Source organism: Eumetopias jubatus, unplaced genomic scaffold (assembly GCF_037043125.1).
Source record: "Eumetopias jubatus isolate StellerSeaLion01/CBP00866 unplaced genomic scaffold, mEumJub1_p1.0 scaffold_1, whole genome shotgun sequence".
In the NCBI taxonomy this organism is placed as follows: domain Eukaryota; kingdom Metazoa; phylum Chordata; class Mammalia; order Carnivora; family Otariidae; genus Eumetopias; species Eumetopias jubatus.
Genome location: NW_028274807.1, coordinates 173,593,988 through 173,607,547, shown reverse-complemented (window position 1 = coordinate 173,607,547; position 13,560 = coordinate 173,593,988). Strand labels below are relative to the sequence as shown.

Here is a 13,560-nt window from a genome sequence, read left to right as displayed (position 1 = left end):
TTGAGTTCTGCCAAATTGGAACATGTCTGAATCCCATCTTTCTAGGGTATTGGAAATAACTATTGTAGATTGATAATTATTCAAAAATAGTTTAAATATACAACAGTGAATACTAAAATGTTGAGAGTAGCTCTTTAGAGGCAAGTTGTAGCAGACGTTTTAAATGTCCTTTTTTTTTTTTTTTTTTGCAGTAACAGATACCGCAAAGTCTATTTATTTCACCAATTCTTCTTCCAAAGCATTTCGGTTTTAAGATATAGCCAAAGATTTTGTTCATTAGTCATAAAATCTTCTTTAGAAACATGATTGGAAACTGAATGGAGATTCTGAGTATCAGCTAGCTTGCAGGGAGCTCCCCCACATGACCCTCAGGATTTAGAACTCACATTCCTGGTATATCCAGGGTGGCAGGCAAGCACACATGGTTCTAGAAACTATTTCACATGATGACCTACCTGGGCAACAGTTGTTTGAATAAACTTACACACTTCTTTAATCATTCATCTTTCTTCAACAATTATAAAGAACTAATTCTACTCAAGTCAAATAATGGACTTGGTTTTTGATCTTGGCTCTTTCTTAAACTGTGGTAGTTGATACCATATTTGATTGGTTGAAAAGCAAAGGACTCCATAGTTCATTGACTGAAAAAACATAGAACCAAAAGTTACATATTTCTTTAGTGAAATAAAACTGATGTATTTTTCAAGTGTTTAGGTACATTTTTTCTCATGAGCATAATAATGATTTCTTATATGTCAGGTAAAGACAACCTGAAATTATTCAGGTAAATGGCCAATTTTTTCTCTTTTTTATTAGCTGAATAGACTTTTCAATTTAGTTGTGATTGTTCCTAAGTGTTATTTCAGTTGCTCAACTAATTGAATAAAGTCATTTTCGCTTTCGTGGTTTTCTTTTAAGTGAACTATCTGTTTTTGTTATAAAAGTATGGAATGTTCTGTAACCAGGAGTTGGTATAGTGCTTTCCAGTGCATCAAAGTTTCCTGCATTGGAAACAGAGTACTCCAGAGTCACTGTTCTAGAGAATCAAACTTGTCACTGGCCTTCAGCCTTGTGCGGTAAAATGTTTTTTTCTTCAGGGATCCTGCCCTGGAGATGAAAATCAGGTTCTAACAGTGTTTCCCTTTTAAATGAAGTTATCTGCATCCATGCATGGGGGGAAAAGCGGAATGAAATTTGCCTGCTTTCTGAAGATAACTCAGCTTTTTTCTCAGTTATCAACCACCCTTGGTATTAGAAAGCTTGTCAGATCAATTGACTTTAATAGCACTTGGCTGTTGCATCTATGTTTATTCTTTTGTTTTTCCTTAACTAGCATATCAGTGACACAGAAATTATCGAACTGTTTTCATTGTCACAGGAGAGATTAATTATACAAAAGTGCTTGGCTGTCATTTTTTTTCTCTCATTTTTTTGGTCTCTATTGGGTTTTCCCAATGCTGAGTTCCTAATATCCAGCTGTCTAGATCTCCAATTTAAATGAGTTATTATAATTAAAATCACTGTGTAGATCACAAAAGGGGAGAAAATAGCCCCAGTCACATATCCATGAACATTCTGTCTTTGTTGACAAGAGAATTTCTTACAATATTAAGATGTGCTATGCTCAGGGATTATAAACCATGGGTTTGACTTTAGAAACCTGCTTCTCTTTTTATGGTTCCAATTGTTTATTCTGTTCATCAAGTCTCCACTTCAACAACCACAGGTGTGCTAACTTCTCATCTGGCTTAGCAAAATGGCCATTTTTCTCATCTCACGCTGGAGCCATTTAACCTTCCTCCAGGGGCCTGCTGGACATGATTCTATTGCTCCCGTCATCCCTGTGTCAGAATGATGGGAGCCCCTATTTCTGGTTGGAGCGTTCCCACTATAGCTGTACCTTTAGGTTAGCATGTACTACTCATGTTTGAGATGTGTGAAGAATTAAAACTAGTTCTAAAATAAAACATTTTACCCTACCCTGTCTTTCCAATTTATTTTTGCCATGACTTACACTTGACCAGTGTGGTCTAGTTTCTGTTGTGTTATTTTGTTGTCGTTGTTATTTTGAGTATAGCTGACATACAATGTTACATTAGTTTCAGGTATGGGATATAGTGGCTGGATCAGTTTATACATTATACAGTGTGGTCTAGTTTTAATCTGCTCTTTCAGACATTTTTCAGCATAAAAAACTTCCTACAAAACAGATCTGTAATTTTAAAGAGTAAAATACAATAAATCTTTAATGCTCAAGGTAGAAATTTTCCAAGGATTTTAATATATTATTAATTTGTTCAACAACTATTTTTTTCATTGCCTGCTATATTGTGGGACATCCTGATTGGGTGGGGGCAGGCAGCACAGGCAGTGAAAGAATTCACCCAGTTTATAAAAAAGGAGATAGAAGTTTATTGAACACTGCAAGGGAGCAGTGAGCAGGACAGCAAAAGAGATAATGTCTGCCATGAGGCGGTGGTGAGGGGCTATAGTTATAGGGTGGAGTGAGGGAGTATGGAAACATAAGGGATTTTCCCTTTTTTGGTAATCTTAGGAACTTTGCCCTGTTGTAATTGGTCAGTTAGGGCCTTAGACTATTTCAGGTGGGCAGCTTAACGATCCTGTTTGCATTCAGCTCGGTGGTCACTCTAGGCCCTTTCGCATTGCTCAAGTTTGCATTGCTCAAGCCTGTTGCCTAAAAAGATCTCTATACCTATGGCAGGCAATGTTAGGCAGTAGGGCTGCTGTACAAATCCCTGCCCTCAAGAAACTTGTATTCTACTAGAAGTTGAAGACAATATACTATTAAGCAAACAAATGAACTAGAAAATTTCATGTTGTGATAAGAATTATGAAGAAAATAATTAGGATGATGTGACAGAAAATAAGGAGGAGGGGAGAGGCTTCCTAAGACTAGTCAGAAAATTGAACTCTGAGCTGAAAACTAAAGGATGAGAAAGAGCCAGACTTTCAAGGGAAGTACATCCCAGTCAGAAGGTAAGGAATTGCAAAGGCCCCAAGACAGGAAATCACTTGACATGTTTGAGCTGCATCAATAAAGCCAGTATAACTAAATCATGGTGAGAAAAGGCAAAAAGTTTTGAAAAATTGGAGGATGACAGATACCTTACAAGCCAGGCACAGAGTTTGGGTTTTATTTTGAGTATAATGGAGGATTTTAAGCAGGGAAATGACTCAATATGATTCATGTCTTTAAAGACCACTCTGGTTGCTTTGTGGTGAATAGATTATGGGGAACCAAGAGCAAAAGCAGGGCAACCAGTCAGGGAGCCATCAGGTGAGATGTTGGTGGCTAGGACTGAAGGAAGGAAAATAAATGGAGAGACTTAACATATATTTTGAAGTTAGAGCCAATAAGACTTATTCTTATAAATTCAGTCTGTAGATGGAACTGCTTCCCAAAGAGATTCTGTAGCCGATTTAAGTTTACATAATAAGAAGCAGAGCTAGATTCCAAATGCCAGGCTTGTTCCTCCATGTTAGAGGTCCTTGAATTTCAGTGTGCATTAGAATAACGTGGAAAACTTATTAAAATACTGAATATTGGGCCCTATGCAGCGGTCCTGATTCTGTAGGGCTGGGGTGGGACCTGAGAATTTGCATTTTTTAAAAGTTATGCTTCAGTAATGCTGTCGCAGCTTGACTAGAGCCCATACTGTGAGAACCATTGTTCTGTGCTAAGCTGTTTGCAAGTGGCAGGGTGAAGCAGAGATTAAAGTTCACGCAAGCTAAGGTGTTCCTGGTTCTCCACAAAGCTCACAGCTTGCTGTCCCGTTAGGTATTGTAGCCCGTCTACACAGACAAAGTAGAATGAGAGTGCTAAAGTAATTATCTTTGAGGAAGGGAAAGGAAAGTATAAAATGGATTTAATTCACTTGATAATTACTCATTTTTTCACCTCATTGTGTCTGTATAGTCATTTCCTTTCTTTCACAAATAGACCTATAGTATTATATAGTCATCATTTAGAAGAATGAAGTGTGAACTAAAAGAACCTGATATTTAATATCTTTTGTATTTCTCCTATAGGTAACAGGTGTTAAGAGAGTACAATCAAGAAAGACATGTATCATGTGATCTCACTGATAGGAGGAATTCTTAATCTCAGGAAACAAACTGAGGGTTGCTGGAGTGGTGGGGGGTGGGAGGCATGGGGTGGCTGGGTGATAGACATTGGGGAGGGTATGTGCTATGGTGAGCACTGTGAATTGTGTAAGACTGTTGAATCACAGACCTGTACCTCTGAAACAAATAATGCAATATATGTTAAAAAAAAAAAGAAGATAACAGGAAGGGAAAAATGAAGGGGGGGAATCGGAGGGAGAGATGAACCATGAGAGACTATGGACTCTGAGAAACAAACTGAGGGTTCTAGAGGGAAGGGGGTGGGGGGATGGGTTAGCCTGGTGATGGGTATTAAAGAGGGCACGTACTGCATGGAGCACTGGGTGTTATACACAAACAATGAATCATGGAACACTACATACATGTAATGTATGGTGATTAACATAACATAATAAAATTTTTAAAAAATTTAAAAAAAGAGTACAATCATCATATTTCCATAAAATAGAGAGTATAATATTTGAGCAGGCTATAATTCATAGAATCCTATCATGTTTGAACTGGAAGGAACTATTGGGTCCAATCCTTTGATTTTTATAAGCAAAGAAAATAAAGCTCAGAGACATAAAATAACTTACCCAAGATCATACAGTGAGTGAGAATCAGGGCTATGACTAGAGCTGCTCTTTCTGTTATACTTCACGTTACTTTTCCTGCCAAGAAGACATATTAATACAGTAGGTAAGGGGGATATCCATTAATTATCCAGATACTTTTTCTGCATATTTCCACAACCAGCATCATAAAATGACAACATCCAGATGAACAGTTGACTTTCTCACTTCCTATTTTCTAAAATAATAACCTGATTATTGAGTCCAAAACAGCTCTTTTTATTTTCCTTTCCAAATTACATATTCAGTTGTATGTCTAGACCTTGTATGCTATAGTCCTTTGGCTCGAATGGCAAAACTGTAGGCTTGATGACTCTGCAAACGATGTTTGAGTATCTCTAAGGTCATCAATAAGTGAATACAGAAGCATCATGCCTCACAGCATACTAATTTCCCCCGGATATGCTACGTATATGTGATCACTAGACAATATTCAGCCCTACAAAGTGGCTTAAAAGACATATAGTGACCAAAAAATGAACATAGCAAATAAGGTAATTTTGCAGTAGAGCAACAGTCTGCTTAATTGTCCTGGACAGAACTGATATGGAGACCCTCAATTTCCCTCAGTATTACTTAAAGTCAACAATTTTTGTTTCCTTCTCTTTGGTAGTTCCAATAAAATGGCTTGGTGCAATTTTTCAAGAGAACGTAGTATAAATGATGGCCAGTGGGAAATGATACAGGACTAGGATCATGAGATCCTTACCCTAAGAGAAGTTTCAGATTAGGGAAGAAAAAGTCATATCAAGGACAACATATTGAAATACAATTCAATTCCCTCACTCTGTATTGCCATAGAAAGCAGAGGTGCTATTACAAATTTTATCCAGCAAGGAATACTATTTAAATATACTTGTGGCAAGTTTTACATAAGTAGATTCATTTATCTGCAAGTTTCTGTGCTTGTCTAAAGTGGGAGTTCTCACACTTCTGGTTTCAGACCCCTTTCATCTTTAAAAATTATTAAATATGCCAAAGAATTTTTGCTCATGTGGGTTATATCTACCAATATATACCATATTAGAAACTAAAACTGAGAATTTAATTTAGTAATTTCTTGATTTTAAAATGACCACATGTTAACATAATTAACATATTTTAAGAAACTGTATTTTCCCAAAAAAATTAATGAAAAAAGGGACATTGCTTATGTTTTTGCAAATCTCTTTAATGTCTGACTTAACAGAAGAAAGCTGAACTCTTATATGTGCTTCTCTAGTCAATCTATCATGATATATTGTTTTGGTTGAAGTATATGAAGAAAATCTGGTCTCATATAGATAGGTAGTTGGAAGGAAGAGATCTCATGGGCTCTCTGAAAGACACCTGGGGAACCCCAGTGGTTCTGGGACCACACTTTGAGAGATATAGGTCCAAAAGAATGCTCCCATCATCACTGATGATGGTTGAACATATTTTGAGAGCCTGTAGATAGAGCATGGATGTTGGAGGCAAGCAGACCTCTGTGGGCATCCTAACTGAACCACTTTCTGGATTGAGATCTTAATATTTCTGGGTCTCATCTATAAAATGAGGATAACTCTATTTAGCCTACAGGTTATTATGAGGTTGAGAAATAACATGTATAAACATACTGAGGAGATACTCCATAATTACATAGTGTCAATGCATGGTAGTATTTTGCTCAGAAGGTAGATGGGGAAGGAGAAAGGGAGAAATTCAATTCAATAAGAGCAGATTCTGAGAGTTACTAAGTAGTGATTAAGTTGAAAATTAAAAGGAAATTAATCCATGTTAGGCTAGAGTAATAGCTTGGTTTTCTTGGGTAGAAGTGGGCTTAATGAACCAATGTTGAGGCCTTACAAAAACAATACAAGTGATAGCACAAAATGGGCTGTTTGTGCCAAATGAACAGTATGTGTTCAGAAGGTCGACAATTGGAAGATCAGGAAGGCTTCGTGGAGGATGTATTTCCTCAGAATAAAAACAGGTCAGGAATGAAGTGGAAGAGCATATTCCAAAAACAGAAAGTGGTAAGAACAAAAGTTTGAGGAGGAACTGGCTTATTGGACTTGAGGACAAAGAAGACCCTTATTTGACAGGGGCTATGCGTTCACTGGGCATAATTGGAGGGAAAATAAGAGAACTTGGTAGAACTAGATGACAGAGTACTGTAAATATTAGCCTAAAAATATGAAATGATGATAATGTTCTCTTAGTATGTATAACATTTACAGCATGCAAAGCACATTCACAAATCCTGTCCATTATCTCACACACAGATTATTTCCTACAGTCATATCTGTTGTATTTATTAGTGAATGCCTATTAATAGAAATGTGCTTGGTTGCCCTCCAGTATGCCTTCCCAGTAGTCAGCTTTTATCTTTTGTGCAGAGTTTATCATTGTTACCTGTGAGAGAGTTGGCCTGATAGTATTGCCATTGCTAGAGGCAAAAGTGCAGTATAGAGGTAAAGAGACCCTAAATAGGAGTGTCTGAGTGAACCACAAATTAACTGTGAACCCAGGAGATCCAAGAATTCAGTTGGCTCAAGATGCAATCTAAAGACTTAGCATATTAAAGTTAGAAGAGACTTCAGACACTGTGGAGTCCAACCTTGCCTCAATTTAAATGAGAAAACAAGCTTTCAATCTGTAGGCTCCAAATCCAAGCTGCTTCTTACAAAATAAGATTTAGATGGCTTCAGCACAGTATTTTTCAAAGTGCATGTGTTGTTTAATCATCAAGTTCCTTTTTTTTTTACATGAAATTCTCAATATTTAAAACAAAGCAAAGCTTTTCTAGTTGAAAACAGTACCTCCCCAGAACCCTCAGAGCTTCACAGACTTGAATTTGAAAACCCCCATATTAGGGTACTTGCCTGCTGTTGTGTGTAGAGTGGATAAGAGCCTGAAGTCAGAGGATGGGAGATTATGAGAGCTGAAGGAAGATCAAATATGGACCCTACCTCAGAACACAATGCAAGTATTTCTGGTAAAGCTGGTCTTTCCATTCAATGACTTGTGCAAATGGGAAGTCAGGGTTTAAAAGGAGACTGTAAGGATAAGTTGAAAGACTCTCTACAGTAAGATTTCAAAATTAATAGCTCAAGTACCAGTTCTGGGAACATTGGATTCAAGGCGAAGATTATGAGAACATCTCAGTGATTCTGTCAACAATCCAAATTTCCAGGCTGGAGATAAAGATCTGGGAAGCAACTATATAATACATGGGTGGTAAATTGAAGCCATGTAATTATTTTCAGGTTCATAAAACCCACTACCAACAAACTTCTGAAGCATTGTTAGCCAAACCTCTGCATTCCCTGGAGGTGATTCATCTTCTACAAGACTGTGTAAGAAACCAGAAATAATTTCAAATGGCTACTGGGTCATTTTTGCAGTAGTAATTTAAATGCTTTTCTCCAGCATATCCTTTCTTTTTCATTTTTAAATTTCTAAGTTCTAAGGCTCAGGATGGCATTTCTTCCTATTAGAAATTTATGGTTTTGGAGAATCAGAGATCTAGTTACCTCTGAGAATTTTTTGGCCACTAAGTTGAAATTCTGTCCATCTGCAATATAAATTCTTATTGGATATGATGCTTGCATGATTCCAGTGGCTGAAATACACAATGATTTAGGTCATTTCTGGCAGTTATTGCACAAAAGACTGAAATGAAAAAATTGTTCATCTATCCAAGAGACTAACAGTGTCACAGGTCAAATCCAAAACAATCATTTAACCTTATATTTGAATTTGTAGCTTGAGAACAAGACTTGTTATGTTTTAGAAGGGATTACTCCATTTCAAACCTTGAAAGAACATGAATCACCAAAATAGATGACTTAATAAGAGAATTATTAATAAGTTATTATTTAGACATGGCGTCATAAAATGTAGTTGCATCTAGATACTACGGAGTAAATACCATGGGCCCATATGCGTTAGCCACCACCCACCCCACCTGCCCAGGGAAACCATGTTTTCTGTCATGCACTAAAATGGACCATTTGTTATTCAAGTACTTTGAACTAGGTGACCCAAGAAGATATGGAGAGATAAAAACAATTTCCATCAGACACAGGACTTCATACAAGAAACTCGGCACAGGACTTGATAGAAGAAACTCACCCACTTAGATCTGATTCATCCAGTCTAAGTGAGTGGCAGCAGAAGTCTTCACTGTGTGGGCTTTTGCCCTGTAGATCTGCAACTGGCATGTTAAAAAGAAAGATGATCTCATTCTTTGCCATTTATATAATATGATATTCTTTTCCTAATCCTGGGTCCTTGTCCAGGTATTCACTTCAAAAGGAATATGTTTTTATCATTTCAGTTTTGGCTTCTATGAATTAATTTTACTTTAAAAACAAAGAAAGCACCTGATGATGTCTCACAACTCCTGAATTAGTTTGTGATTTCACCTTGGCCAGCACAAATAACTACCATTGAACATTCTTGTCAAGTACCTTAACCTCCATAGCCCTGTTGGAAGAAACAAAATGAACCCATGAAAGTAATTAGTTAGAACTTTGCAAGGTCTTTTCATAATCCTCTAAAGACCCTCCCTTCTTTGCCCCATCTCCTTTTTTGTGATGGCAAGTTTTTGCTTCCAGCTTTCTATATTTTTGAGAGAAAGCAATGAATAAGCCTAAGTGTTACAGGAAATCTATGACATTGAAATCTCAGTCTCTACACGTGGTTTTGATGTTTCCTTTTTGAACTTCAACTTTACATTGCTTCATAAGTTACATTTGCCCTTCCATTTATTTTTCCCTCAGTCTCTTTGAAAAGTTTGGCTTAGCTATTAATATTCCACATAGATTTCTGTAGCTTTTCTTGTTTGCTTTGTTTTCGTGGACTCTGTGGGGGGTAAATATTCAGCAGGTTGAATGTGAAATCAGGCACACAACTGCCATTAGCCCCATCAGGGTTACACATCAAATTCTCCAAGCAGAGAACAGAAAAGGTATCTACCTTTTGAGCTCCCTTTGCATTAGCAGCAGGAAGATATAGAACAATGGCAGACTTGCAGCTCTTTCAAGGATGAAGGTTTTAACCTTCCGTTCAAGTTAGTGCTTGTTGATGTTATAACTTTGTTTTTTTTGAAAATCGACCCTTTCAGCCTCCCCTCATATGCAGCAATGCATCATCCCCATCAGTAGAGGATTTGTAAAATTGTGTTTTGCTCCTTGAAAAACATGCAGTTGCTTGAAGATGAAAAAAGGAGAAAGCAACATTTATTCAGGGACTTAGAGACCTCTGCTGGTTAAGTGACTTGTTGAGTGTTTTTCTAGTTTTGTTTATTAGTAAGTAGGTAAGATAGACAGCTTAGCCTCAACACTAGTAATTTCCTTTTGAATTAAATTATAGATGATTTGAAGCCTTACTAAATGAAGATACTGAGGTCAAGTCAGCTAAGAGACATGTTAAGAATATTGAGTAGCATCTTCTAATTAAATACTGATAACAATTCTAACTATTAGGTTTCTATTGGTAGGCATTACCCTATGGAAATGCCCTGTGAGAAGAAAACATTACATAATGATAGCCATGGTTCTCTTCTGCATGAACTTTGGGCTGAAGGTCTTCTACTTAAATACATTTGCCATTACAGTTAACAATAGCATGAATTATGCTTTAGGCAAGTCTTGATATTTATGAAGACATGGAATGTGGAACTAAGAGTGTCTTTATCTCTATTGAGAACAAGGAGAAAAAAGTGTGACTTCAACTGAAGCATGAGAAAGGTTGGTGGGAATGGTATAGGGCAGTGGGCAATGTGGGAGTTAAGTGCTGTCTTGAATTCTTGTTAGACTGTGGGCAAGACTTGATTTCCTAAGAAAGTTTTGGCAAAAATCAGGACTCATTCAGAGATTTGAGATTCTGGAGCCATACTCTTGTGTATAACATTCTATCAATATGAAATAAGTCAATAATAAACAATGATATAGTCTAGAAGGAGAAAGAAGTCGCACAATTATCTATATAATGTGTAGGAGTGAAGTGTATTGGGGACAAACTGAGCTGCTATAACAGAGAGAGACCCAAAAATACAGTGGCTTAAAAAAGTTTTTCTCCCACATATTTCCCCAAAAATCAGCTGGTGGGTGTGGGGCAGCTTTGCTCTACAAGGTCATTCAAAGTCCAAGACTGGTAAGTCAGCATTTTTATCCTACATAGCTTTTCTCTCTGAGCCCAAGGCTGTTACAGTTGTCACTTTTTTCCCAATCAGTGATATGGGACAATGAGAGTCCAGGACAAGTATCTTTCAGTAAACTACCTGGAAGTTGCTCTCACTACTTTCACACTGGTACCTTTAGCTTGAAATTAGTCACATAGTTACCTCTAACTGCAAAGAAATCTGGGAAATGTAGTGTATATCTAAGAATGAGCCGAGCCAAAAATGGTGGGGCAATGTGGGGATATTTCTCCTATAAAAAGGGAAAAAAAAAAAAGAATAGATGATTCAGAGAGGGACAGTTAATTTGGCCATATGGCAATGCTAGTTTTATTTTCTGCCTTTCACAATTAAAAGACCAGCCACATGGGCTGCAAAAACCGGACATTCCGAGTTGGACATAGAGTGGGTTGTCTTTTAAAAGTACCCCCTGAACTCTTACCCAGTCTTGTAATTTGCAAAACATCTGGAAAAGTAATTTTATTTTAAGCCTACTTTTGTCCCTTGATTGCATGTGATAAAAATAGATTGAACATACACTGAATGTACATCTTTTCTTTGCTTTCTGAACTGCTATAGCTCAACCTAATTGGATTCAAAAAATAAATGATATACACGTGGCCATAGAAGAAAATGTCTTTTGGGAATGTAAAGCAAATGGAAGGCCCAAACCTACATACAGGTGGCTAAAAAATGGTGAACCTCTATTAACTCAGGTAAGCCAATTGATGATAACTGTGTTATACTATTGACTTTAATAGTATATTTAATGTGTCCTCATTGTTACGGAAGGAGGAAAATGATGAGTTTCCAAATAATAGGCAACCAAATGTTATTAATAGTGGAAAAAATGGAAGTGAATGCAATTGATGCATAGAAATTGTACATAAATCCAGTTCTTCAGTCTTGTTCTTCTGTACAGAATCTTTGGTTTTCACAAATTAACATCTTTGGTTGTACAATTGGAAAGTTATGCAGAAAGTCTGGAACATGTAATTGTGCTAAGATACAAATTTGTATATGTTCTAGATAAGAGAGAATAAGACCTCTCAGCATACAAATTCTTATCTCAATGTGGTTTTGTTATTCTCTTCTGTCTGTGGAGACTTCTGGACAAGTGATGTCCAATATGATCACCCTCAAAACACCCACTCTACCTCCAAACATGTAGTAATGACATATCCAATTGTAAGATTCACATCTCTAATGCAACAGAAATAGAACAAAAACAAAAATGATCCCTGGGGCTGGAGGCACCAGACTGTAGGCCTGAGAGCAGGCATTGGTACCTGAGAGCTCAGGTTTAAAAAAAATACATAGTCTCTGGAGACAGGATATAATATCCTTGCAGTAAAGACTTGGGGTGTGGATCTTCCCCACCTGCTGCCATCCAGTGAAAGAAGTAGCCAAACCTATTACCTGCCTGGCATAATAGGACACTGTGGTGCAAGAGAGGTGGAAATTCCTGGACTCTGACTCCCACTGGTTCTGGGATGAGAGCTGCAGTAATTGGAGTATCCTCACAGATCAGGACCTCAGAAAATCCATGAGTAGATCTGTTTCTGGACTGTTGGCCCAGGGAATCAGGTAGAGGAGCCACAAAACTGTGAATGGGAATAAAGACAAATAACTCCTTTTCACTAATAAGCCTACAAACCAATTTTCCAAAATATATGCAAAAATTTATTTTTTAGAAAGATGGCCAACCTATAGGATAGTCTAACAAAGCAATAGGGATGAGTCTGTTTAGGGTGCTGAAAGAGTTACATGAAGAAATCATGTCCATGAAAATACAGAAGATATTTTGAAGAGATAAGCAGATAGACTTTTTAAAAGAATAAAATGGAAATTTTAGAAATATATAACCACGGAAATAAAAACTCTATGCAGACTATTCAGGGGAAATGATAGGTTATAATAATATTTTTAAAGGATTTGGAAGGTGTGCTTCTCAAACATTTAGCAAGTGCTAACCTATCTTGCCACCTCAAACCTATTGCCTCATCTGATATTCACAAGGAACCTTATGAGGTAAGCTCTATTGCTATGCCCAATTAACAGACAAGGAAACTGAGTTGTGTGTAAAATGGGCGTAACAGAGCAGGTTGCCTGAGGTCACATCCATCCTTAGTAAGTAAGGGAGCCAGGATCCAAATATTAAATGTCTGCCTGATTCAGAAATTCCAAAGTTTGCCTGAAAAAGGTTTTCAGAATCGGTTATATGGAAAATAAGATCTTATGGAAAAGGGATGTGGGGGAGGGGATATGTCATAAAAGGAAGAAAAGCTCAAATGCTCTTTGAAAATACTTCACTAGTCACGCTCCATCTTTGAGAGTGTTTTCTAAAAACAGACTCTGAAGCAGAGCTTTGCGTTCAGGAGGTATGTTGGGAAAGCTCTCAGAGCCTAACCTGTGAAGGAGTCAGAGAAGCCAGACTGGGCAGAGGGAGGTTAAACAGTGGTGCAGTTCCAGAAGAAGCCTTCAAGGGGGCGCTCTGGAGCAGAAAGTCCTTTAGCCGTTCCCAAATTGAGGCAAAGGGGGGCCCGCCTTTGTACCCCTACACTGACCAGTCATTGAATTTGGGAAGTTCTTTCAGCCAAGAGAAGTTCCCAGAGAGAGAGACAGAGAGAGAGAGACCCAGCTGTGAGC

General features: G+C 37.5%; 1 protein-coding gene across 1 annotated transcript in view; it reads left to right on the top strand.

The window, feature by feature from the left end:
• The window catches only part of CNTN4 (contactin 4), a 305,070-nt gene that overhangs the window by 149,952 nt on the left and 141,558 nt on the right, over positions 1-13,560 (top strand). Inside the window, exon 8 of the mRNA XM_088023249.1 lies at positions 11,491-11,627. Coding sequence (XP_087879375.1) covers positions 11,491-11,627 — 137 coding nt within the window. The remainder of the gene's footprint in view (positions 1-11,490; positions 11,628-13,560) is intronic.